The 25,982-nt window shown below is 40.9% G+C and overlaps 3 protein-coding genes across 7 annotated transcripts; 2 read left to right on the plus strand and 1 right to left on the minus strand.

The window, feature by feature from the left end:
• The first annotated feature begins 480 nt into the window (after window positions 1-480).
• Window positions 481-6,971, plus strand: slc24a5 (solute carrier family 24 member 5). The gene is made up of 9 exons (XM_040124976.1): window positions 481-695; window positions 1,118-1,297; window positions 2,370-2,453; window positions 2,690-2,793; window positions 2,939-3,039; window positions 3,502-3,785; window positions 3,908-4,114; window positions 5,333-5,434; window positions 5,821-6,971. The coding sequence occupies exons 1-9, from the start codon at window positions 539-541 to the stop codon at window positions 6,141-6,143; spliced, it is 1,542 nt and encodes a 513-aa protein (XP_039980910.1). The 5' UTR covers window positions 481-538; the 3' UTR covers window positions 6,144-6,971.
• myef2 (myelin expression factor 2) lies at window positions 6,953-18,132 on the minus strand. Of its 2 annotated transcripts, XM_040124914.1 has the most exons (17): window positions 17,912-18,021; window positions 16,538-16,740; window positions 15,723-15,775; window positions 14,723-14,730; window positions 14,543-14,636; window positions 13,701-13,892; window positions 13,455-13,608; window positions 13,301-13,350; window positions 13,156-13,216; window positions 12,066-12,167; window positions 10,499-10,543; window positions 10,298-10,393; window positions 10,101-10,196; window positions 9,801-9,860; window positions 8,179-8,363; window positions 7,724-7,775; window positions 6,953-7,498 (listed from the first exon to the last, which is right to left on the minus strand). In XM_040124914.1, the coding sequence occupies exons 1-17, from the start codon at window positions 18,019-18,021 to the stop codon at window positions 7,335-7,337; spliced, it is 1,725 nt and encodes a 574-aa protein (XP_039980848.1). In that variant the 3' UTR covers window positions 6,953-7,334. The 2 variants fall into 2 exon arrangements, with proteins under 2 accessions (XP_039980848.1, XP_039980857.1); XM_040124923.1 differs by lacking the exon at window positions 9,801-9,860 and having other exon boundaries at window positions 17,912-18,132.
• On the plus strand, window positions 17,345-24,982 carry ctxn2 (cortexin 2). Of its 4 annotated transcripts, none has more exons than XM_040124946.1 (4): window positions 17,345-17,447; window positions 18,396-18,499; window positions 22,022-22,169; window positions 23,098-24,982. In XM_040124946.1, exon 4 carries the CDS (start codon window positions 23,167-23,169, stop codon window positions 23,410-23,412), a length of 246 nt encoding a protein of 81 aa, XP_039980880.1. In that variant the 5' UTR covers window positions 17,345-17,447; window positions 18,396-18,499; window positions 22,022-22,169; window positions 23,098-23,166; the 3' UTR covers window positions 23,413-24,982. The 4 variants fall into 4 exon arrangements, with proteins under 4 accessions (XP_039980880.1, XP_039980870.1, XP_039980899.1 ...); XM_040124936.1 differs by lacking the exon at window positions 17,345-17,447 and adding an exon at window positions 17,917-18,027; XM_040124965.1 differs by lacking the exon at window positions 17,345-17,447 and adding an exon at window positions 18,171-18,197.
• The last annotated feature ends 1,000 nt before the right edge of the window (window positions 24,983-25,982 follow it).

A 25,982-nucleotide genomic window follows, 5' to 3' on the forward strand; every position in this document is an offset into this window, starting at 1 on the left:
TTCGTGACCACTGATGCACATGAAGGTGAATCCGGAGTAATCCGCAGGTGGTGATCCGATCCGGTATTAAAGCATTGTTGTGGACGTTAAGCTTCAGGCCTTGTCCTATTCGTCAAACATCCACGGGCACGTGGGAACGCGCGTTGCCTGTCCGTTGCCAGAAAAAAAGGAGAGACCGACAGAACGACACCAAACAAACTTTCCCCATCTAAAGAGGGTGGCAGGGCCGTTTTAAGGTGGGTCCCTCGTGAATTACACCCCCTGGTGCGCCCCGAGGCTGGGGCCTGTTCAAGTCGACTGGAATGACTCGCAACTCGTGATCCCCCCCCCCCCCCATTCTCGGTAGCGCCAGACCTTAAAAGATGCCTTCTCCCTCAATAATCTCTCTCTTTGCAGGTTGTAGTCGTAGCGCAGTGGTGGATGCCGCGTTCGCGAGCAGCCTGGGCCCACATTTAAAACTTCAGCAGCGCGTTAGAGCAACGAGACCTATGACTGCTCGGGAATAGTTGCTAATTTGGCCTCACCTACTCAAATTATCATGAACAAGGTCTCAGCCCTGCAGAAAAAGAAGAGAAAGGATTTTATACCGTACTTTCTGGGATTTGTCATATTTTTGTATTGCACCGTCCATCTGGTGTCATTTACGGCCAATGCAGCTCAGGAAACCCACACTGCCAGGGTGCGTCGGGCTCTTGGTAAGAAAAGAGGGGTGGAAATCGTGTGTGTGTGTGTGTGTGTGTGTGTGTGTGATTTCACTTACTTTACAGTGTCTATAAGTCTCCCATAAGACTTAGAGACTGGCTTGTTTGATCCATCTAATCTATTCAATGTGTCATCATAAATGTCACGGCTTCTTTTCGTGCCTTGCAAAGTAGGAGAAATCAGTTGTGGCTCAGCAACTGTGACAGTGTTTGTGCTGGTAGCCCCCCCGCGTCTTATTGGTATGAAATACCGTGTAAATGCCAAATGCCCATAGGAGTTGAACCTCCAGCGACAGGCCGGCTGTTTGGGGTCACAGATTTTCTACAGTGAAGACCACTATTCAATGTGTGCGTTGTGTGTGTGTGTGTGTGTGTGTGTGTGTGTGTGTGTGTGTGTGTGCGCCCTGCTGTTTCAGAGAATGAGACAGAGTGCATCTCGCCACAGTCCTCCGAGTTTCCTGAGGGCTTCTTCACGGTGCAGGAGAGAAAGGATGGAGGGCTCGTCATTTATTTTATGCTTATTTTCTACATGCTCTTGGCTGTGGCAGTGGTCTGCGACGATTACTTTCTGCCGTCTTTGGAAGTGATCAGTGAACGTAAGTGGCATGAAATATCTTGTATGTGTAGGACATCTGTGTGTGTTTTAAAGGGTGGGGGTTGGTTTGTGTGTGTGTGTGTGGGGGGGGGGGTCCCTCCATCATTACACTAACTGCACCGTAATGTAGTGTAATTATGGGATTGAGGATTTATAAATATTATATAAGGCTATAGCTATTTTTAATACGTGATTTTAAATCATGGGTGCAAGTTCCCTTTCAGTTTGGAAGCCAACTGTTGTGGCTTTATTTTTGGGGAGATGGATGGTATAAAAGAGTTGGAAACCAATTCCAGAAACAGCCACAGGTATTACAGCTGGGGAAAATTTCAAAAGGCTCAGGTTGTGATTTTTTCAGATGTTGTGGGACTCTGCAGGATATCCAGATATGTGGACAGATTGTGTAAATGTATGAGCCCAGACATATAACATGCTATGTTTAACGGTTCGGACAGTTTTTTTAGTTGAATTATCACGAATGGAAATAACTTTTACCAGGCTGTCAGTCCACTCGGTGTTTCTTCTTTTACTTTAGATGAGAATGTGTGTAGCAGTATCATCAGATATACTAACATTAAACTTAATTAACTTAAAGGGCTTCAACTAATGCTTATTTTCATCATCAATTGATCTGTCTGCTACTCTTTCAATCAATTTTAATCACTTAGCCTCTGAAAAAGTCTACAAAATAGCGTAAAACATCTTGTCCAACCAAAATTTCAAGCCCCAATTATATTCTGTTTAAAATGATATAAAGCAAAGAAAAGCAGCAAATCCCCAATTTGTAGAAGCTGGAACAAGCAAATATTTGCTTTTTTGAATTAATTTATTATTTCTGATGAATTTTCTGAGGATTGACTAATTGATAAATTGAATAACCGTTGGTAACATGTAAACTTAACCAATAAAGTTACAGGGGGTGGATAAATAACATACCTATACAGTATAATGCAATCCCATACATGAGACGAAGCCCTGCAATGAACAGTTATTGTTGTTTGGCCATTTTTGAGGTTGCAGTTTGTAGTTGTAGGTTTTCCTGTTATTTTTGCAAATGATCATGTCTCTCTCAGGTCTGGGGCTGTCTCAGGATGTAGCAGGAGCCACATTTATGGCAGCCGGGAGCTCTGCACCAGAACTGGTCACAGCCTTTCTGGGTAATCATGCATTAGTACGACAATATTTACAAGCAGCAATGTTGATGATGACACCAGCATCATCGCCGTGTCCCTTCCCGACCCGATGAACTGTGACTTCACCGCCATATGGGAGTAGGAAGGGACTTTGGCCTTTGATAAGGATATTTTTTCTCTCAGCACTTTGATACCTTCTCATTCTTTTTCATCGCTGTCTTCAAAGCTAAGATGTGCTCTTCATACATGTTGTGTGTTAGGTGTGTTTGTGACAAAGGGAGACATCGGGGTCAGCACTATCGTGGGATCAGCCGTCTACAACCTGCTAGGAATCTGTGCTGCATGTGGACTCTTGGCCTCTATGGTACATTGTCACCATATTTAGACCATTTCCCACCCAGTAACTGCTTGTAAATAGGAGCAGCAGCTTTAATGTGTCAAGCAGAAGCCTCATTGTGTAAATCGTGTTGTATAAGCTGTAAACCATTTGTTTTTGTTTCCTTTGTCAGGCAGGGCGTCTGACCTGTTGGCCACTGTTCAGGGACTGCCTGGCATATGGAATCAGTGTTTCTGCTGTTATTGGCATCATTTCCGATAACAAGGTGTACTGGTGAGCGCATGTGTGTATTTGTGTGCAGCGACTCAACCTCAGGATATGGTTGCACGATCTTCAAACCTTAAACCACCCTCATGTGCAAGATGACTGTAAAAGACAAAGGCAGATACAGCTGTTTATTGCGTCCTGTGACACTGAGAACTCATAAAAACGGACCACAAAACAACTGTGTTTTGTGAGTCACAGTACAGTGACTCCGACATTTATTACCCTGACAGTACAGTGCAATAAACACCCTTCAATAAAAAAGAAATCCAAGCCAAACTGGAATAAAAAGTAACCAAACATGACACAATGACATCTGAGCAAGTTCCATTGGCTGAAGTAGGCCATGGGATTTCAGTCAAAAGCTCCATGAAAAGTAATTAGACCTTGCATATTTGATATTTACCACTTGTATCTGTCCCAAAGGTCGGGCATGAATTGTAATCCTCAAAACGCACGTTCTGTTTGCAGGTATGACGCTGCCGCTCTGCTGCTGGTCTATGGCGTCTACATTGTGGTTCTGTGCTTTGACCTTCGCATCAGTGAGTTTGTCCTGAGGAAGATGAGTCCTTGCTGCACCTGTCTGGGTAAAGGATCTGGGGAGAAGACTGAGACACAGCCTCTGATGGGCTGGAACGACAACACCAGTCTGCGAGTCCACAGTCGCTCCAGAACAGACAGCGGCATCTTCCAGGACGACTCAGGATACTCTCACCTGTCTCTCAGCCTGCATGGCCTCAATGAGATTCCTGAAGGTAAACACGCTCCTTAGCGATACAAGTGCACCGTTTTCCAGTGTTTTAAACACGATGCGTCCATCATTGATGATGTAGTACACATTCACTGACAACAGGTCTGCCTGCTTGCGTCCCAGCAGAGCATAAGAGTGTGTTTGCCGTGCCAGAGAGGGATCTGAAACGGATCCTCTGGGTTCTGTGTCTGCCCATCATCACTCTGCTTTTCCTGACCGTCCCTGACTGCAGGAGAAGGTTCTGGAAGAAATGGTTCATGATAACCTTCATCATGTCGGCCATCTGGATCTCGGGTTTCACATACGTGCTGGTGTGGATGGTCACTGTTGTCGGTAAGATCATTGTTTCAACTTTGCGTTCTGGGATGAGTTTGTGTAAAACCTGTACATTTCCTTAGTCTTTTCAGTTTAAATCGCAGGTGTACACTAACCAGGTCGTAGAGCCCTTGTGGATCACAAGTGTTTGAAACTTGTGAGAAAAATGTCTGATTTGCAGAGTAGAATCACATGTTGGTCTGCCGGCTAATTCCTGAGATGCCATTGTCCTGGAAAGTTAAGAGGGGGGTTATTGTACCTCCGTTGGGCCATGTGCCTACCCAGCCACAGCAGGATTACAACCCCTAAGGAAACAGTCATGTGAGCAGTGGGTGTAAATGCAGAACTACCCAAAAGCATGGGTCCAGTTACAGCTTTACCCCCCCATCCAGAACAGAGATGTAAATTATAAAGCTGCACTAGGATCAGGCTAAAGGCGCAACTTCATCATGTGATGGTGGTAGTTCAACTGAAGTATAATGAGATTATTATCCCATAGTCGTCAGATAGGCTCACATGGAAGGAGAGTTTAGTCTTATGAAAGACCAGACATGGGACCCGACAGATACAAGTCAAACATATAGTATGTGAACTGGAACGTTTCTCTGTGGCTCCTGTCTCTACAGCACCAATTTACCAACGTCACACTGCACAAGTCAAGAGATGGTTGGTTCAAATTAGCGGGTTAATATTTGGTTGGCGGTTATTTTTCCCACAGTGGCTTCCAGTGAGAGAATTGGCTACCTTTGAGGACATGAGATCATGTTCTTTAATATTCAGCGCCATGAAAAGGAGCATTCAAGGATGACATATATTACACCTTTTGGGTTTTGTAAGGCACATTCTAATATTTTTTAGACTAAATTTGACAGTTTTTAGCCAAAAAACTGAAAAATTAAAATAAAGGAATTAAGTAGTCTCAGAATTACATTAAGTACCTGACATCAGCAAATAATGCAGGAGAAAACATTTACAGTACATGTAACTGAACAGTTAAATAATGAATAAAACAGTTTTTAATAATATTTCTTATATTAGTGGCTAACTGAAATTTTCTCCAGGGGGCAGGACTCTGCTGGGGGAAGTTAGTCTTTATGATCTCAGTATTTCAAAAATCCCGGCTTTGGCCCTGCGTTCACCGACAGCCATAGTTACAGTCAGCTACTGTTCTCTCCCCAGCTCGATGTTGCCAGAGGAGGGGAATCTGATTTCATGTTGGTTTTTATCTTGACACAGGTGAGACCCTGGGCATCCCTGATACAGTAATGGGACTCACTTTGCTTGCTGCTGGAACCAGCATACCTGACACTGTAGCTAGCGTGATGGTGGCCAGAGAAGGTAAACATTAATACGTTTTATCAGCTGCTTTTCCAAAAAGAGTCCTGCATATATATTGTAGTCTGATGCCTGTCAAAAGAAAACAATGAATTCAAAAATTAACAGTAATTTGCCAAGATCTTCATAAGCAACACTGCTGATTCACTTCCTAAATTATACTGAGATGTGGTAGCTGCCCAACACATCACCAAGTAGTGGAGCGCACTGAGCTCTCTTGCTCAAAGACATGCAGGTAGTAACTGTTGAAGACTGACTCACTTTGCTAGCTCATTTTTCCATCAGCCATTTTAAAAATTTCAAGAACAAACTTAAGTTAAATACAGAAATTCTGCTTGAATAGAGACTTAAATCGAGTACTGTATGTAAATAAGTTTTCTGTTAAACAGGGAAAGCTGACATGGCCATGTCCAACATAGTGGGCTCTAATGTTTTCGACATGCTCTGTCTGGGCCTGCCTTGGTTCATCAAGACTGCCTTTGTGGACACCAACAACCCTGTAGAGGTCAACAGCACTGGACTTGTCTTCATTTCCTCCACACTCCTCCTTTCGATCATCTTCCTTTTTGTAGCCGTTCATGTTAATGGATGGAAACTGGACTGGAAGTTGGGACTTGTTTCTCTCATCTGCTACATCCTCTTTGCCACTCTGTCCATTCTGTATGAGTTGGGGATTATTGGGAATAATCCCATAAGACTTTGCAGTGACTGAGATCTGACATTCCCAGAACTGAAGCCATATTTTCGTCCAAAAACAAAACAAAAATGTTAAGCATATAATTCTTTAAATGTCAAGAAAGAGAGGCATGGTCCCACTCACATACTTTTAAAGATAGTGTGCCACGGAATACGTCTGCTGGTCACATCTCAGGAAGAGGATGATCTGTTTGTAATATATTTCACCACAGGTGGAAATTTATCAAAGATCGTTTTCTTGTGTGATCCAGATCCGACTGTTATCATACAGTGAAGACCTGTTATCAAGTTCTGAGATGTCTTACACAAGGCTCATAAATGGAAAATTTGCTGTCACAGGAGTGTCGACACAGTTCAAATAAATTCGGAGCTGTCAAGTCAGTGTCAACAAATAAAATGAGTTGACTAAAGTAGTTTGACTTTGGCCTTCTTAAGTGCATGGGTAAATTAAAACAAAATAGAGGCATCATCCGCACATCTCTGATAAGCTTTTATGAGCAAGTCCTTATTGCCTACAAGGAGGAATGGTGGAATGAGCCATAAATAGTGAGAAACAAACAAAAGAAACTTCCCACCTCCCCTCCTGCCTAAAATAGAATTGCCAAGTTTTTTTTATCACTTGTTTATAATTAACTCCGCAAAGCTTACATGAATTTCAGACATTAGTCTACACTTACAATAAGGCCGATATCATCAAAAGTAGCAATTCTATCCTTCTGAAACAATCCATCAATCACCAATCTTGGAGATCTGGGAATTTAAATATCTTACTGTGATGCTGGAGATCACATCTGATAAAACTCATGTCCTTTCTGGTCTCACTTTATCCGAATTGCTGCCTTTGTGATTAATGCAGAATTTCGCAACTTTGAAGAGGCCGCTGTACGTCAATATTGATCATTGACAGATCAACACCTCAGGTTCGCTTTACACACTGTGAAGAACAACTTTGATACTTTGATCTCAGGAGATTTTACAACCACCAGGTTTAAAAATTAAAAAGTTTATTTGTTCAAATCAACTGCCTGACAAATTAAAAAGGGTTTACAAAACAAAGATAAAAGAGCTATGAAGTATGTATAAACAAAAAAATCTGAAACAGTGGACACATGGAGAGATGAAGTAATTGTGTTTTTAAAACAAAACAAAAGATAATTGGCAAGAGGGCTGAATGTGGAAGTGTGTTAGTATGACTTCTATCAAAGCTCTAGGCGTTGCGATCGATACGGACATCCACCTCTCGGCCATTGATCTTGGTTCCATTCATCATCCTGCAGGCCTTCTCAGCACTCTCTGGTGAGTCAAATCTCACTGTTCCACAGCCCTTTGACTTCCCATTCTCCATCTTGATTTCTGCAAACATTACTTGTCCTGCAGTACACAACATTGAGCAATGAATGCATTCTGAAACCACAATGTTTCAAACAGTGTAGATAAATTTAAAGACCGAGATTTTGGCAGCCTTGTTTAACTACCATTCATGAGTGAATATCAGAGGGAAGTCTTCTGTTTGAGTGGTATGTTGTATATATTATTTAAGCTCATTGCTGATGCATCAGCAGTAACAATTTCATTAAAACTGAGGAAAACACCTACCGCAGTGACTGAACTTCTCTTTCAGCTTTTGCCATGTAAGATCATAGGACAACTGCAACACAGATGTTGATATTTCAGTCCATACACTTGTTAAAATTTACATGACACTGGAACCTAGGAAAGACAAATACAACATGCAAATAGAAGACGATTGCATGAATAATACGGAAAAATACCAACATAATAGGAGTTGGACTCGAAGGAGAAAAATTGTCAAGACCCTACTGTGAAGTACAGCACCAGTTAATTAATCTAAGGCATGGCAAGCATGGGTTATGTCACATTAAGACCTCAATCAATAAGAGGGCATCATCGCAAAGAGAAAATTATTTTATCAATGTAGTAGTCATTAAATAAGAGGGGAGGTCTTGAAGTGGTTCTGTGACTCTAATCCTATTAACAGACTTATAATGCTCTGTATTAACAAAGTTCTTACACATCAAACCCAGACTTACATTTCGCACAAAGATCTGACAGCCTGCTTTGGACCCAGAGCCTCTGTCTGACATCCCTCCACCCATGTGGCCCGGTCCCCCACCTCCATAGCCGCCAAAGCCACGGTTCATGTCCATCCCTGACATGCCCATACGGTCAAAGCTGGAGCCCATGCGGTCCATTGACATGTTGCCCATCCCACCGCCTGCAATTAACACACACACACACACACATAAAATGAGAGCAGAACCAAAACAAATGTGCTGTACTGAATATTTTGACAGTGCAGTATATGCAGGTACCAGCACCATTCTAGCCCTGCAAAGGCTTATCTCAGATTTATATTAACGAGATTTTAAGACAAGAAAGAAACTGCCAGACACAAAGAATTATGATAATACCTTTCACCATCACATAGCTTTTCATTAACTTTGTGCAATGACATGTCACTGAAGCATGTATAAACACTACGAAACTGTACTGGCATTCCATCACTTCAAAACATTTTATGACAGAGACTACAATGTCACTGTGACATTGTTTACACAGGAGGGGGCTGACTTTGTACCAGTTTGGGCTCTTAGATACCAAACAAACTCCACAAGGAAAAGAGTGTATAGAAGTTAAATTAGCTTGTGAATACAAAATACATAGTTTCTCTAATACTCTTTTCCATTTGGTATTTTGTGTACAACTGAGATCATCATCACAAGAACAGGTTACCATGGAGCCATACAGTTGGAATTTTTTAAATCAAATATTTTTGATAAAAAGGAAAAAACTAACGTTGGTATGCATGAAGTAATTGCTTATCTCTGACAAAGGGAATATCTGCCATTTTTTTTCATACAGGCAGCAATGTTGAGCATGACGATGCCAATTTGGTTGAAGAGTGGTATGTTCGCTGCGGAATAAATTAAAAGCAAAACTATAGAGGCAAAACATGCTTTCTGTATATCATGAATATATTACGAAAACTACAGGATTTCAATGCACATCCAGTGCAAATGCCAAAAGGCTTTTTCAGGCTTCCTTATTCTTGGCCCACACAACATGCACATTAGATTCTTTCTGAGGCTAGATGCCCACACACATGAATAACACAAAATTAAAATGTTATGTCTCTTGGTGCTTATTAGATACATGTCGGATCTAATGGTTCAACTTTTCTAATTCTTAATAGCTCAACAGCAGTTTATTTCATAATGTATTTCCATGGCAAATAGTCCTACAGTTGAAACTATGGCCACAACTTCATACATGCGTCTGTTGTAAATGTAACTCACTATTGATCTTACTTCGGTATATATCAAAAAACTAGTGCTCACAGATTTTATGTTTTGTTCAACTGAGCGGGGCCAGTACTCGTGCTGGAGTCATCTTACTGAAGAACAGTCTCTTGTGGTGGCTCCAATCACGAGACTTCCTTCTTACCCATTACCTATTGAGCAGGTTATGGAGCTTAATGACTTGCTACATTAAAGTACACTTATACTCATTCCTCCTTTTACATGATTTGTTGTTTAAACTGTTAAAAGATTATAGAATCATAAGGGCTGATAACTTTCAAACTTCAACAGTAACAAAGAGGCTTAGGGGAGGAACCAATCTATAACAGATTTAGAAAAACTGTCTCATGTACCTAATCCAGTCCCCATGTGCCCCATGCCACCACTGCCCATGCCTCCTCCATAACCTCCGCCTAAAGAAGAGAACGCAAATGGGCGCAGATTAGATTAGACCATAACACATTACACAACAATGTCACGCAGGCAAAGGAAACAGTCAGCCCATAAATAGAACAGCTCACAAAGAAATGCAATCCCTAAAATCTAACATAACTCAAACCAAACTACACAGATAAATTTGCATAACCTGACCTGCGGCTGGTTTATGTGTACGAAAGGAATTCAGGATTGTCTGAAGTCAGAGTATCACTTACCCATTCCTCCAAAAGAATCCCCAAATCCTCGATTCACTGGCATGTCACTGTGGCCAAAGTCCCGATCCATTCCACCCATTCCTGAGCGGTACATATCTACACACAGAAAAAAAAATGCAACCTTAGACTCTCAGTGTTTACAGTGTAACATCCTGGAAATGAACTTCATCTCTGCAAAAACAAATAAAATCACTTACCTCCCATCCTACCAACTGGAGCCATGTCTCTCCCTCCAAAACCGCCCATGTTGCCCATGCTATCCATGCCCCCGAAGCCCCCGCCCCCACTCATTCCTGAGAAAAGCAGCACCAGGTTTCATTATCGCTCTCTTCCTCACTCCACAAAAAGTAGTCCATGGTCTTTCGCAGGGAAAACTCAGAGGTTAACAAAAACCTTACCTCCTCCAAGTCTGTTCATTCCACCATAACCTGCAGCATCCATACCTATGTCAGAAGAAGACGTCAGTCAGACCATGCCACCATGCATACTGCATGCATTTACAGCTAATGGATGTATATACATGGAAAGGTAATGTGTGCAGCCTGATTATCAAACACGGCACAAAGGTGCTTTTAGGCACAATGTCAGTTACATCCTATCAACTGGATTTCAGCTGGTTGGAGCTCTGCTTGTCTTCTCTCTTTAACCCGCAGTGACACTGCTATAGGGTCAAAAGTAGGGATGTTTGAAATTCGTCGACTAAATGATTAAATATTGTTACCCTCAATAGTTGGCACCAGAAATACTAGTCAGTTTAACTAACTAACTAACTAACTATTTATATTTTATTAATGTACAACGTCGATTAAATGTTGCAACCAAGATGTGACACAGCGGCCCGCCACTAGCAGGGGCTGAAGCCCCAGCTGAGAGCAGCCCCCATTTCCCATCCTAATGCCTGGATGTTTTAAACCAGCAAGGTGGAAAGCTGGACAGATGACATCTTGTAAAACGTGTGGTTTGGCACTATTTTTGATCTGGAAAACTAAAATGAGGTTGTATGTAGCCTGTGTCAGTATAAACTGGCATATAACCACTCGACCGGAGCAATGAGTAACTACATTCAGCACAGGCACGTGAAAATTAACCTGCAAGGATAGAAGGCTGCTGGTGCTAGCACTGTTAACAATAGCCACACTCGGCAAATCAGTGACATTGTTTACCCACAAGCGCTGTGATCCTGCTCGGCCTGAAAAAATAACGCCACTCATCACGGCAATGACTGCATAACATGTGCTCCCACTCAACTTTGTAGAAGGGAAAAACTTCTGAAAGTTAATGGAATATATCGAGCCCGAATACACAGTGCCACGGCACCAAATGATCACAACCGGACTGTAGCACAACCATCAAAAAATGATGGAGGAGATTAAATTGCACAAGGAAAAGGCAGAATGTGTGGCCATAATTTGTAGGATGATGTGCAATGTTCATAATGCACGGCGCATGGTGCCAAATTTTTCATCAGCATTTAAAATATGATTTGGTAATGGAAGAATGTGATGAAAGGTTTCACATTGCTCTTAAATACACGCAATATGTTTTTGGACAATGCTTACACTTATTGATTAAATTGTGCTCAATTTTGATTGTTTTCTGAGTGTTTTCTTACTTTTAGACTAGTCAACTAGTCTAAATTTAAAATTCTATTTAATTGTCAGGGAAATTAGCTGTTAGGAACATCCCAAGAGCCACATAAATGTCAGCCAAGAGTTGATGGTTATACATTAACTGTGTCGGTTTGCCATCAAATTAATTATTTCAGAATGATGTTCGAAGTTGTTTTATTAATACTGCCTTGTGGTAGTAACGTGTTGAGCACCGAGTGGACATGCATCTTATTCTTTCTGGTAAGTATTTGCCTGCAGAGACATTTGCCTGCAACACATACGTGATGTACTGTTCAGCATTTGTGAGCATTTTCTCAACTAGACATAACTAAAAAATATTTGAGAGGTGACTGACCTCCAGGCCCCATGGAGCCCATGCCTCCTCCACCGCTCAGACGGTTGGTATTTATAGGCTGACCACCTGGCCCCAGTCCCATGCCAACACCACCTAGACCCCCTACACATAAAATACACAAGAAAAAAAGAGGAAAGTTTAAACTGTGTAATTTACTAGCACTAATAGCAGAGTGGATCACGTACTCTATACGAATTTATACACAGCTCTATTAATAATCCATTACGCTAGCGAGATTTATCAAAATTGGCATACATTGAAAATTCTGTGCAATTAATACAAAGTCATTAAGTAAAAAAACATGATCCTTTACTGCATCTGCAATGCACCAACCCTCACGAGTGGAAGATGTACTGCTAAGAGCATACATCACATCAAAGCTACAAAGACACTGCCGTTGGGTAGAACAGACGTCATTTATTAGCCCATGTGTCATACTGTTAAATTTGTGGAATATTTCCACATCCTATTTTGTTATGGCGAGTCTTTACTTTTAGTGCAGACATCAGACCTCTGTCCTTTAACAACCAGCTACAACTCAAACTGACAGGTCTTTTAAGGACTTTCACTAGACAACAACTACTACCACTACAAAATTGTTAATATTTTCTGATATTAAGGTTTTTTTTCTTGCAAAAATAATGTCTATAAAAACTGTTCAATTACTGTATGTGAAACACACCATTATATATATAATTAAAAAACCTGGCCCTTTCAAAAAATGCTGAAGAATTGCTTCTCAAATAAGTTTTTTAATATTTAACTGCATTGGCAACCACTATTTCTTTTAATCACATCCGTATATGTCCAGCACCCTGCAGATGACAGAGGACATCAACAGGCCAATAGCTATGCTATAGGGAGGAAAAAACCCGCAAGCCACTTAGTATTTCATTTCACAAGTGTACTGCTCCAGCAGCATACTTGGGCCTTTCCAACATCACTGTAAAATATCTATACAAATTTATTAACGTGTCCCAGAGGGGATAATCTCTCTTACACTGACAAGGTTAGTGCTATATTCCATTCACAGAGCTTATTTCTATGGATCTGATCTAAACAACTGACAGGGGAATAACTGTGTACTCACTTGGTAACTGAGGTGTTTTTTCTACTTGACGGAAATCATCAGGGGGAAGAGATTTCTCATCCTATAAAACCACACAACAAATGTAAAGATTTTTCATCACATCCTCTGTACAACTTAAGTTACATAATAACTAAAAATAACATACCATTTTAACGTGCATCTGTCTGTCAAAAAGCATCTGTCCATTGAACATGGCTGACTCCTGAGTCAAGGAGAAGGTCACGATAAAAATTCTTAAAGCACTGCTTTGTGTGGTTTTTCTATATTTTTATATTTTTGTGTTCAGTTCTGAAGGATACATATGGCCTGTACAGCCTCCAGTGGTTGCTCAAAAGTTACCGTTCCCATCCCGCGGCTCTTGCCATCTTTATCCTCCTTCACATCTGCTCGTTTCACCACCCCTGCCATGCTAAACACCTCTTTTAACTTCTTCCAGCCCACCTTGAAATCCAGCTGCAAAACAAAAGAAAGACACCAATATTTTTCATCAACATGAATAATCATTACTGGTTAGATTTGGAAGTTGTTTATTACAATGTCCTCACATTGGCCACAAACACTGTGGTGCCCAGTCGTCCGGCCTGCAGTGCATGGATGACCTCAGGTGGGATGTTGGGATTGTTGGCAATGGAGGGTGGGATGTTCATCCCACCAGGCCCCATGTCCTGCCCACGACTTCCCTGCTGACCTCCTCCCATGCGCTGCAGCACACGCCGGGCATGTTCCCCATCAGGGTCCTTAAAAGAAAAAGGAAAAAAAGGGAAATGCATTACAATTTACTTCTGATCTTTGATAATATGGCAAATGTCAAATCAAGATAATCATGAATAATCAGACAGGTTAAAGGTGGCACTACTCATAATACATAATTGTACAATTCTAGTTATGTGGTGATATTTCAGCGTCTATCATAATTTCACCTCCACTAAAAAAATTTCACTCTGGTGTAATAAAAGATGATAATTGTTCATGACCACTTGCAAATCTTTCAAACCTTGTATGAATACAATATATAGAAAAGTCATGAGCAATGTAAAAAAAAAGCAGCAGTTCAATGTTAAAGACTTAAGTGTATAATCATCTGTCATTAGGAAATATTTTAGTGTACAATAACATGATGGCCAATGTTTGCATTAGAATTATTTACTTATTGAAATCTGGACCACAATAAGAGTAAGACAGTAACACTGAAAAACAACACTTCATATCAGCTGTTACTCTGAGAAAAAAAATGCATTTGAAATCATGAAAAAACATGATATGAGAAAGTGTAAAAACCTCTTTTATTTACCCCTTGAAGCCAAAACAAGTAGATGTGTTATAAAAATAACATTATAATCAACATTTTTCATTTTGCTCTAATCATTCACCCATGATTTGTTCCCACCTCCTTGATGTTGAGTGGCCTTCCATTCAGGTCGTGCTTATTCATAGTTAATATCGCCTTCTTCACAAACTCCTCATCTTTGAACTCCACCACACTGTTGAATCAGGGAAACAATGGGTCCATGCAAGCACGAGATTAAAAAAAAAGTTATATGTTTGAGAAAGTATGGCAGTTTCTTACCCACAACCCTAACCAGGGTGCATCATAAGAGTCCAGGTAGCAAACATATCCAAAGTCGAGGGAGTGAACAAAATACAGTTAAAAATCAAGACAAAGCACTGGAACATTAAATTTATGATGTATCAACATTCCTCTAGTAGTTGCAAATGTGCATGTTGGCCATATTTTGCCCACTGACTTGAGCCAGCAGTTTTTTGGTTGTGTTTAAGTCTATTGTAAACAATCTTAACATGCTACCAAGAGCATATCCATTATCGTTATCTGAATCAATGTACACAATGAATATGTTTTAAATAAAAAACAAACAATAAAAATGTATATTTTGTAGAAGAGTTGGTAAAAAAACATCTGGCACTAACAGATACATATGCATTATAATTTACCTGAAACATTTTAATGTTTTGAACTGGACACAAATACAAGATACAAAAAAAAAAAAAAAAATGCATTAACATATTTACTTAGTACATTGTTTAGGATTAACCAGTTTCACCACTGCAATAAAGAAAAATAGTGTGGTTCAACTTTACATCTATAATATGCATTTTTGCCATTTAATAAAAAACGTAATAAAAAAAAAGGAGGATCTTTCAAGACTGTTTTGTTCCTTTGAAGTGAGAGCTGTGCCATAGAACAGAATTGTAAAGTAAGATTTTGAGACATGAGGGTCAATCAATAAGACAAATCACACAACCCACATTTCCCTTTGGAAAATGGCCAAACAGACAAACTTTTAAACCAATTGAAATGACAACAACAAAAGCAAAAGTGTACTCTTAGATGAGTTCATTAGGCTACTTTTCCAAAAATCAACAGGACATCTCCCTTTCAAATGAATATCAATCATTAGCCATCTATCAGGCTCTAAACACAACCTGCAGTATCTCCAGTTCAGTAACATAGTAAGACCCAAAGGTTCAGAACCTAAGAGAGCACTTATTAATGAGAGCCTGCTGAGGGCATTTAAAACCTCGTGCAGCAAGTCGGCCACATCACTTACCCTTGACTTTCCTTCTGCATCCTTAAAGAGCTCCACGTATGTAACCTCACCAACTACATGAGACATACAAAGGAAAAATACCAAAAGAACAAAGGAATTTAAGTCACCAAGTCTTCAAGTCGCCGGTGGCCTTGGCAATGCCGCTACAGATGGAGATGTCCCATTAATGATCAACAGTCAGCCCAGACCAACATCCCACCAGACAACACCATGCCTTTCTGGGCAGTGACTGAGACACCCAAAGGCCAAGGCCAGAGAGAAACACAGCTACATTAAACCTGGGAAATTCAAAAGACTTCAACATGATCAGTTTTGTCAACAGATTCCATTCATGGCAGTTGAGAGTTTTAAGCTGTCCTTTGACCTTACAAAAGGCTTTTGGAGACCCCCATAATTCAGAAAGTAAAACATTACAATATTTTCATTCATATAGTCAAGATTCACCTTGCAACAGATGCAACAAAAACATTCAACAATCAAATCTACTACTGGTTTGAGGTTACATTTTGGAGCTGACAATGCCATAAAACAAGTGACAATGTAACTACGTTCATCTTCCTTTTCTCACAGACATATCAGCCCAAACTAAATTAGTGTCCATCCAAAAGAATTTATTAACACTCCAATAACCTAATATCACACCATGTTGGTTCCCTACTATCTGCACTAAGTACATCCAGAGAAAGCTACAAACTAATTGACTACAGCTAGAAGCATAATGCTCCATCTGGTAACAAACGAAAAAGGGTCAAGAACTTCTAATCAGCTGGAGATAGAGAGAAGGGGAGACACATCCCAATCACTGGGGACATTACCTTTCTCACGCATTAGATCTTTAATTGCCTGCCACTTCATATCATAGGGGATATTGCTGATGAACACCCGGTTCCTATGAGCACCCTTCTTTTCTCCACCATGTTTGTCTTTGTAGGGATGGTAGCGGTTTCCTCTTCTGCTCCCGGTGGACTTCTCTTTAGCATCATGCTTTTCTATGGGGTGCTTAGTTTCTTCAGCATCCCTACAGAAGGCACAAAGCTGCAAGTCAGAGAACAGCCCGTCTCAAAACCACATCTGGAGATCACACACTGTCGTCTGTATTTTTAAAAGACCTGTCAATAAATTTGTGAGCAATAGCAGGTTCCTTTCGCATGGTTTTGCATTTCAGTGGTAATGTGCTTTTATTTTTAAATTCTTCCATAAAAATAAATAAATAATGGAACAGCTATATAAATGGTACTTACTTTGAGAAAAAAATAGTCAAACATGTTATTAACTAGCATGATACAATAGCATTTATCTGTATGAATAAATGCTAGAACACCTTTGGATGGAGTGTAAATAATCCGTTTTTTTCCAACAAGTCAGTACAGTAGCTAAGTAAAGGAAATTCAACATAGAAGTAAACACTAGTTTGCCTGTCACAACCTCTGATTCTGCTGGTGAAAAACAGTCTAGCTACACGAATTGTAACAAAAGTAAGAATACGAGAACAGATAAATGATCGATGTTGATGATAATCTAACGTTTATCAAGGCCTTATATTTTTAAATATTGTAATGTTCAGACATTTTAATCAGCCCCGCTATAAAATAAAGAAAAGAAAGTACCACGTTAGCTAACATAGTCAATTGGCGTAATTTAGTTTACAGTGCAGCGTCGAGGAGCCATCTGCAGCTAAATTCACATTATTGTTGTTACCATGGCTCAATGAAACGAGCAGCTTCGGTGAGAACTGCGGGGACGCTAACGCTGGCTGGCATCCTGCATCATGTACAGCCCAGCTGAATGATCCAGCTAGCGAGTTAAAAAGAGTTTTTTTTTTGCGCTAAGGTTGACTTGTTGATTGAACAAACGCTGAATTTCAGAACTGTGCTAGCGTTAGTTATCGCACAAGCAAAAAAACAAAACCGGGATTAACTCCCAGTGAAGGTTGACAGAGAACGACGTTGTTTGACGCCAAGGCGAGAGCGAACCAGCTTGAAACTCCAGTTGGAAAATGTATAGCTCCCGTCTGGCGTCATGTTAGCTACAAACCTAACATCTATCACACGGGTGTTTTACGGTGTTTGACACAGAGGTTAAAGAGGCTTCTTGGCTAACAACAGCTAGCATCCCGGGACTCCATTTTAGCTAAACTTGCTAACGCCTGCACAGAAAGACAGACAAAACAATTAATCATTTTTACTCACGTTTTCACTCCATTGGGTGTCTCTTGAGATGTCTCGTCGGTTTCGGACTTGACGGACGCGGTAGACTCGTCTTGCTTTGGCTCCTCATCAAGAGTTGGGACATCTGCCATGTTCAGGTTTGTCCGTCGCACACAACGCAAGATGCCCCGGACGCTACGCAGTTCAAAATGTGCAGGGGAGATTTTTGCCTCCAACGCGAGATTTGGGAGCTGTTGCCAGGCAGCCTGTGTGAATAGAACAGAACAGAACAGAACAGAATAGAATAGAATAGAATAGAACAGAACAGGTATGGGAGTCAAGGGGTCTGGGGAATAAGCACAAATAACATGGGACCGTTTGGAAAAGATTGAGCACATGATTGCTCTGGGGTTGGCAGACAGTTTTAAGGGTGCAGGAAAGTGAATAAGAGGGTAAGTGAGTATCCGAATAATCGTGAGCAAAAAGTGACACTTTCTGATGGATGCTTTTGTGTGTTTCTGAACAGTACCCAGATCCCAGAGAACCGTACCAAGACCTGTCCAACCCACCAAAGCAAGTATGATCCATGCACAAGACAAAGCCTTGAAGATGCTGTATCTACTAGAACCGGTAAGCCCCTGAATGCTCTGCAAATGTTATGCCAATGACATATTGCAACAGCTATATTGTACCATATATATTTGTTTTCTAATTTCAGAAAGTATAATAGAGAAATACCCGCAATACATATAATCTACAATATTCCAGGCAGCACACTCAACAGTGTCAGACTATAAAAGTCTTGCCTTGTTATTGATTATGATACAGAGCCAAGCCGATTAATCATTCCTGAAACTATTGAGTGATGCACTTTTACTCTACCGGAGGAATAATTTCATTTTTTTTTATACAGTATGCTGTATACTATATGTAGGATCCACTCAGCAGGTCTCTGCAGATGCCACCACCAAAAGAAAAAAAAAAAAAAACACTTTTCAAAAGCATAGTCCAAATCGTGATTTTGTATGCGTAAGAATCCTCTGTGCATCTAAAGGTGAGCTTCTCCAACCCAGATGCCTGCTATGTTATGTGAAAGCGTCTGATTCCTTTGCTGATATTTTGATTCGGCTGCCTGGGTTTCCGCATGCTACAGCCAAAAACCCAACAACGGTGCAACCTCGCTCAAGAAAATAAATACTATTTCGCTTCATTCGGGAGCAGATGCCACTGCTAAGTCACGTGCAATGAAGGACAGATGTCAACAACTTTTGATTAAAACCATGAATCAGGTTGCAGGGAAGTTAGGCTTTAACATGTAGCACAGAACAGTTGTTACTCTGTAAATGAAAAATCAGGTCAGTAATAACTGATAATACATTTCCGTAATGGCCAGTTATTTACTTGGCATACATCTCACAGATAAATGCTGCACAGTTTACCAAGATGGCTGTAAAATAACTTTGCAACTTGGCTTCACTAACAAAGAACAGTCAGTCAACCTGAGTTACTACAAATCATTTCATATGAAATTACATTACATATACAATACATTCATATTTCATCATCATATGCCAAAAAAAATCCATGTGATTATGTGTGCATCTTTAATGTTGGAACTTCCCTAGTAAATCTGATCTAAAATGTGAAATTTCTTAGTAGCAGTAACAAACATTTTAAGTAGCTCGCCACATTTGTAGATTTTTAACTTTTTGTAGAAACCAGAGTAGGGATTTGGATCTGATTTTTCCCAATCAGTAGTTAGCAAAAGGACCTCTTTGCTGCGGCTTCTTTGAAACACTCTAAACTCTCTAGACTAAGATATTATCCACTTGAAACATCAAATTGTTTTTACAACAAACCAAACAAAAACACAATCAGAAAAGTCACTTTGGCCTTTTCCAAGCAACAACATAGTCAAACTGGACACCAGCAACTAATGACAATATTGAATTCATTGTTTATTAATGGTGTGAATACCAAAAAATAGCACAATATAAACCTGGCCCTAAACTTGAATATGTCTGATATGGCTATTTCTAGCTTACTGCAGACCTTAAAATTGTCATATCTGACTACGTTGGGAGATTCAAAATGTTTGTGGTAATTTTTCATTAGCTTTATTGGGAACTACAGCCTCCTCTTGTCTTGTATACTGTAATGTGCTCAATGACCTTGGCAGTATGTCTGTAATAACAATAACATAGATTATTATATTTATTCTAAAAAGTCAGACCATCTCCTCTAAATGAAAATTTACCTTCCAATGGACCATGTCAATTTAATTAGGTTTCAGGCCCTGGAGAATTAGTAACTGCTGCAGTTAGGCTAATGGAGGCCTAATACAGTATTTAAAATCTGTGTAATATCACTGCATCTGTCTTTGTACTTTCTTGTACAGATTGTATTATCACTAGAGGTTGTGGTGTAGAGTTCATTAACATTAAAGGGGATATTGTGAGAGCAGTTCATAGAAACATCGTTTTACAGTTCTCAATATCAGTTTTGCTCCTGACCTTTTTTCTTGCTGAGATAAACGTCTAACAATCTTTAGCCTAATGTCCTATGGACACTGTATAATATTCTAATATGCTTTATGCAACAGGTTTAGATTATCTAAGCAGTTCCTCTTCCAGAGCCAAAAGAGTCCAAATCGCATCAGCACACCTTGACACACAAGTAAAAGCACATTTGCATGTTCCAGGTGTTGATAGATGTGATTAAGGCAATGCAGAACCAAATGTTCCAATGTATGTCATTAAACTTGTGGAACCACTTTTCACATGCATGGATTTATGAAATCTGACAGCCAATTCACTGTAATGGATTAATAATAACGACGTATGATTCACATTGTCTGTAAACTGACCTTACTACACACTTTTGTGCTACGACGCAATAGTTTTCTTTTTTGACCTTGTCTTTTAAATTTGAAATGAGGGTAATGCCAGAAAATATATAACAATGACATTGTCTATAACGTGTGACATCCCCGTCAGCTAATTTTCAAGAACTATCCTTGAAATAAATGTGAAAAAAAAAACAACCTGTATTTATGAGTAGCTGACTTGGTCAACAAATCACAGTGGTGCCACACTATCTATTTCTGCCCAAATACTGCCAAGTATCAAGTATCAGCAGCACAGCAAAACTAGAAACTGCTACTGACCCAAGAAAAAGGTACAGTTTAGAAGACAACGCAGAGGCATAAACCTTTGAGGTGAAAGTAATTGAGAGGGAAGTAATTTACATCTGTGTTTAGATTCCCTCAGGGAATTTTTCAGCCATTTACAGCCGAAAAGGAAAATGGAGCTCCCCTTGAGCCTTGAATGATTGCACAGCACACACCAGTGATGACCATGTCCCCCATGGTATGCCTTATACTTAGATCCAAGTCACTGCACCACTGTGACTAAAACTACATAGCTGATATGAATTTGTACCGCATAACAACACCAGACGCTTCAGTGCTGCATTCTGTTACAGTGGGCAATTAGATCACCTGCTGATTGTTTTCCTATACAATACTGCTTTTCATTCACTTCAGTAAAATCTCTTTAAATACCGGTCTCTTCCCCTTTCATCATGTCCAGGGAGCTTGCATTAGTAAGCCTTTAAGCAGAGGGGCTAATTCAATTTGACCACAGCAAACTGCGCCAATTAAAAACACATCATCAAAGCAGGCTTTGAGGATAGTGCTGTGCTAGACCAAAAATACCTTTGCGGCAGCATTTACTGGGCAAGAGCAGTGAGAGGCAGCATTTCTCCTGCTGGCTAAGCCATGGTATTCCCATCACATTTTGGTGGAGTCATTTTGAGAAGAGCCAAGTAAGCCAGGGAGAAGAGAGTGAAGAGAGGAGAAAAAGAAGAGGCGGATTGCTTGTTTATGCTGCCGCATCTGCCGAGGTATTGCTGAGGGGGGAATGTTACGAATGACTGAGGCAGCAGAGCAGCTGAGTGAGACTAACAAGTGGTTGCCATGCAGCAGGAGCAAGCGTGCGTGCTTCTGGAGGGAGAGATAGAGAAACAGAATGATAATGAGTAGGAGGCAGCAAGTAAGGGAGCATGAGGAGAGGAGCTGTATCTCTGAGAGGAGACACATATCATAGCTTGATCCAGCCTTTCCCTCGCCTCTGTTTCTCTCTTTATCTCTAGCTTTTTGTTTAGATGAGAGGTTAGCCTAGCACATCCAGAAAGCCGGCAATGGATGGATTAATGGACATATGTCTGGGGGCTTCAAGAGGGAGGAGTTGTTCGCAAGAAACAGCAGCAACAGGTCTGTAAGGATGGAGCGATAATGACGGTGAGACGCCTAATTTTTCTTAGACATCCACACTAGAAAATCTGTCAATGCAGTGTCTCCTTTCTCGTTCACCCTACCTCGCTCCCTCCCTCTCTCCTTTCTCTCACTCACCACGCATACTTGTGCAGTGTCTTCCTCATCATTCTACTTCCTTCTCCCTCGTCTGTCTTTCCCAATTCTCTCTGTTCATTCCCCTGTCCCTGTCTGTATGTATTCTCTCTCTCTCATCTAACCCCCCCCCTCCTCCTCCTTTCCTCTCACTTGAGCCACCTGCTGCTTGTGTTCATGTGAACAATTTGGGAAGAAAAGAATGACAGAAGCAGGATGGCACCTGTGTGACCACACCAATTTTGTGATTATGTTTGGTCAATCAACATCCATACCTTATCTAATGGAATTACACTGTCTGGCAGGCATCTGCTCACACGCAACAGGTAGAGATCCCTTTCTTCTAAACCAAACATACATAGATAACATCACATCTTCATGAGAGGTGACGTTTTCATTGATACCTTACTGCTTTGCCTATGTTTAACAGCTGACTATGCACTGCGACACAGTGTCATGGCATTGGCTCATATTCCTGAACCCGTTTTCCTGCAGTCTCACTCACTCTTCTGCTCATGTTTGCTTTTTGTAATTTTCTGCAAAATTCCCAGAGGGGCAGAGTGAGAGAGAGCTCAAAGTCTCTGGACATCTGCTTGATACCACATTCAAAAGAGGCCGTTTATAGATACATGCAACCCTGCTAAGCAATTAATTGTGGAATTTCTTTATTTCCTCCACCATATCTGCACCCTTATGTCTCACAATATACGCAGCGTATGCATTAAGTGCGATAATATTTAAATAGGTTGATTAAATGGATGCTCTCTGTAATAGAGACAGGACAGCACTAATCTGAAGCCATCATGTAATCTCTGCCCAGGTAACATGCAGGCTTCTAAACGCCTGACCCTATCGGAGGAGAGATGAGGCACCTAGATGTTGGTTTACCATGTTTAGTGTCCACTACAACCACTCCCTTGCTGCCATGAGTGGAAACGACATGATGGCGCACTCTCTGACTCTGGAGCAGAAGACAGCGTTTGCCTTTGTGGGGATGCTACTGGTGTTCCTGGGGCTGCTGATAGTAAGGTGTTTCAGGATCCTGCTGGACCCCTACAGCAGTATGCCCTCTTCCAACTGGGCTGACGGCATCGAGGGGCTGGAGAAAGGGACGTTTGAGTACGCCCTCACTTAACACAGGGACACACACATCCAAAGATGTCCTCATGAACAGAAATGCCTGTATACACACATATGGATACACACGGACACGAATGCATACACGTGCGAACACACATACGCCACAGCCCTGCACAACCATTTCACCTGACGCTGACAGACCATCAAGACATCTTTCTGTGACAGACTCAACGAAGAGACCGCAGCTGTGTATGTTGTTTGACGTGTGTGCACTGTTAGTTCAGAGCCAGTGTAGAGTTTCTCTACTGTATGTGACTACAGACTGTCTGATGTGTGTGTCTGACCAAGTGTGAGGCAGATGCTGTATCATATTCTCTGCCCTTCTGCCAAGGTGGTGTGCATTTCAGCTCATCGATTTACACGGAAATGACTGAAGCTCCCTTTAACCCATGCCTAAAAGTTGAATGTCTGTAGATTATAAGAGGTGGTGAGAGGTGGACGCTTGCCGGACAGGATGGGGAATTAGGGTGCAGTGGAATCATTCAGATACAGTTTGAAGACTCAGGGACAAGATTCCTCATGTGAACTCACACCGGGGAAACAGAGTGGCTCCACCTCTGCACAGCAGAGCTGTTCTGCACAAGAATGTATACTGTATGGTTGGATACAGGGTATTATGTAAAACTAGTGCTTTGTGGACTAATCAGATCCAATCTAATGGTGATCCAAAGGGATGCTGCTGCTGCTGTGTGTGTGTGTGTGTGTGTAAAGACTGGTCCTTTCCGTGGTGTTTTGTTTTTTGAAGTCATGCAGTGAGAGGCAACTGAACAAACTGTGATTTACATTATGGTGTTACTGTTTCTAAATGATGCAAAAACAACTCTTTTAGAGTTTGTACTGCTGCTGGTTATGAGTGATGATATGCTGTATGTTGCCACAATTACATGTCTGAGTGAAAGAAAAAACACAACTGTTTACTTTTGACAGTATACCTGCAAAGACATATGATAATGTTGCTTTGTGGACTGTCAGTTTTTCCCTTCTGTCAAGCGTTCTGCCTAAAGGTTGGCTAATGCAATCAAGCCAAAGACCTTTCAAGGGAAATGAGGATTAGAGGCTAGGAGGAACTCTCTCTTTCAGCGCTGCTAGTTCTCTAATGACAAGGAGAAACTCACTACCTGTCCGCAGAGGAAAAGGTCACATGGAAAATAGGGGTGGGATGTCTTCCAGCACTGCACGTGAACATCTTTCTCCTCCAATTCTCAACCATCCCCACCTGCTGTCATCCCTCCAGACAGAGGAAGACAGGACTAAACAGAGATTCTGTAATACGGCAGACTGTTCAAAGTCTTGAGTGTTCCTTTGGTAATTTTTACGGTCTACGGTTTCTTCCTTAGTGCTGTGAATCTGCCTTACTGTGACCTTCAATGGGTTTATGTGCCTTCATCTAGAAACATTAGAGCACCTGTTTATGTCTGTGTGTACGCAAGCGTGTGTGTGTGGCATATCATGATGACCGATGCGTCTCCGGACCTGTTGCTTGCTCAGCTGGTTGTAGAGATTTCTCATTGATATAGACTTGATTCAATGATGTGAATAAATAGAATTTCTTCACTTTAAAATAATGTTGGTCAAATCGTTGCTTCTTGGGTCTCTTATTGCAATCTGTGGAGCAGGTGAAATAAAAAATAAGAGATCGGTTTTACAAATTAGCCTGATACTTAAATTGAGGGTTGACAGAGGCTCAGAATTTCCCTCCTGATCTCTTCTCTGCTTCTAAATTCTGGCAGTAGTCGTCCAACATTGCTGCGGCAAAAGTCAGAGAGGGAGCGAGAGGGAGCGGTAGAGCAGAAGAAAAAGAGGTGATCTGAATTTTTAAGAACAACAGTAGTAGGAGTAGACTCTTATACAGTTTATGATAAGTGTGTAAATGTGCTTAGGGGCTAATGCAGAAGCAGTAAGCAATACACACAGGCATCCATTGAGAAACTTGTGGTGACACGGCAGGTCTTGATCTGCAAGGCCTACCGCACACACAGAGGCCAGCCACCATGCACACTTCCCTCAAAACACATCATTTGTCAGGAATGCAATCATTATTGCACCATTATCTCTGTCACCTCTGTGACATCCTTATCTGAAATCTATTTTAGTGGAAAAAACCTTTTCCTCCTCAGCCTAAAAGCCTACTAACCTCCGAAGAAAACTAAACTAAGGGCTATAAATCTATAAAATTTTAACAAATGTGTCTCCTTTGCGTTGCATTTTCATGCCTGGGCGTGCAGTCGGGTCGTATGTTATCTGAAGTTTATTTAAAATTCCGTAAACCCCTTTCCCTTCTTTGATCAGACCAAAATTTTGAAACAGGGCCTACCGTTACAGTTCCACTGTGCATCACTTTTGCTGATTTCTTCCTTTAGGGACATATAAGTAATTAAGGCACTAATGTAATTACACTTTGGCTACTGGATTTGCAGAAAATCGGACTTGAGTGCTTACACAAACCTTGTTACATAGTATAGGACCATGAGTCAGCTAAATAGTGAACCTTAACTTTTGATTATCAATCATCAGTTTTATTACTTGTGGTCTTCGGACCTCAAATGCTATGTCCTTGATTTGTTG

This window comes from Xiphias gladius, chromosome 1 (genome assembly GCF_016859285.1).
Source record: "Xiphias gladius isolate SHS-SW01 ecotype Sanya breed wild chromosome 1, ASM1685928v1, whole genome shotgun sequence".
Classification (NCBI taxonomy): Eukaryota; Metazoa; Chordata; class Actinopteri; order Istiophoriformes; family Xiphiidae; genus Xiphias; species Xiphias gladius.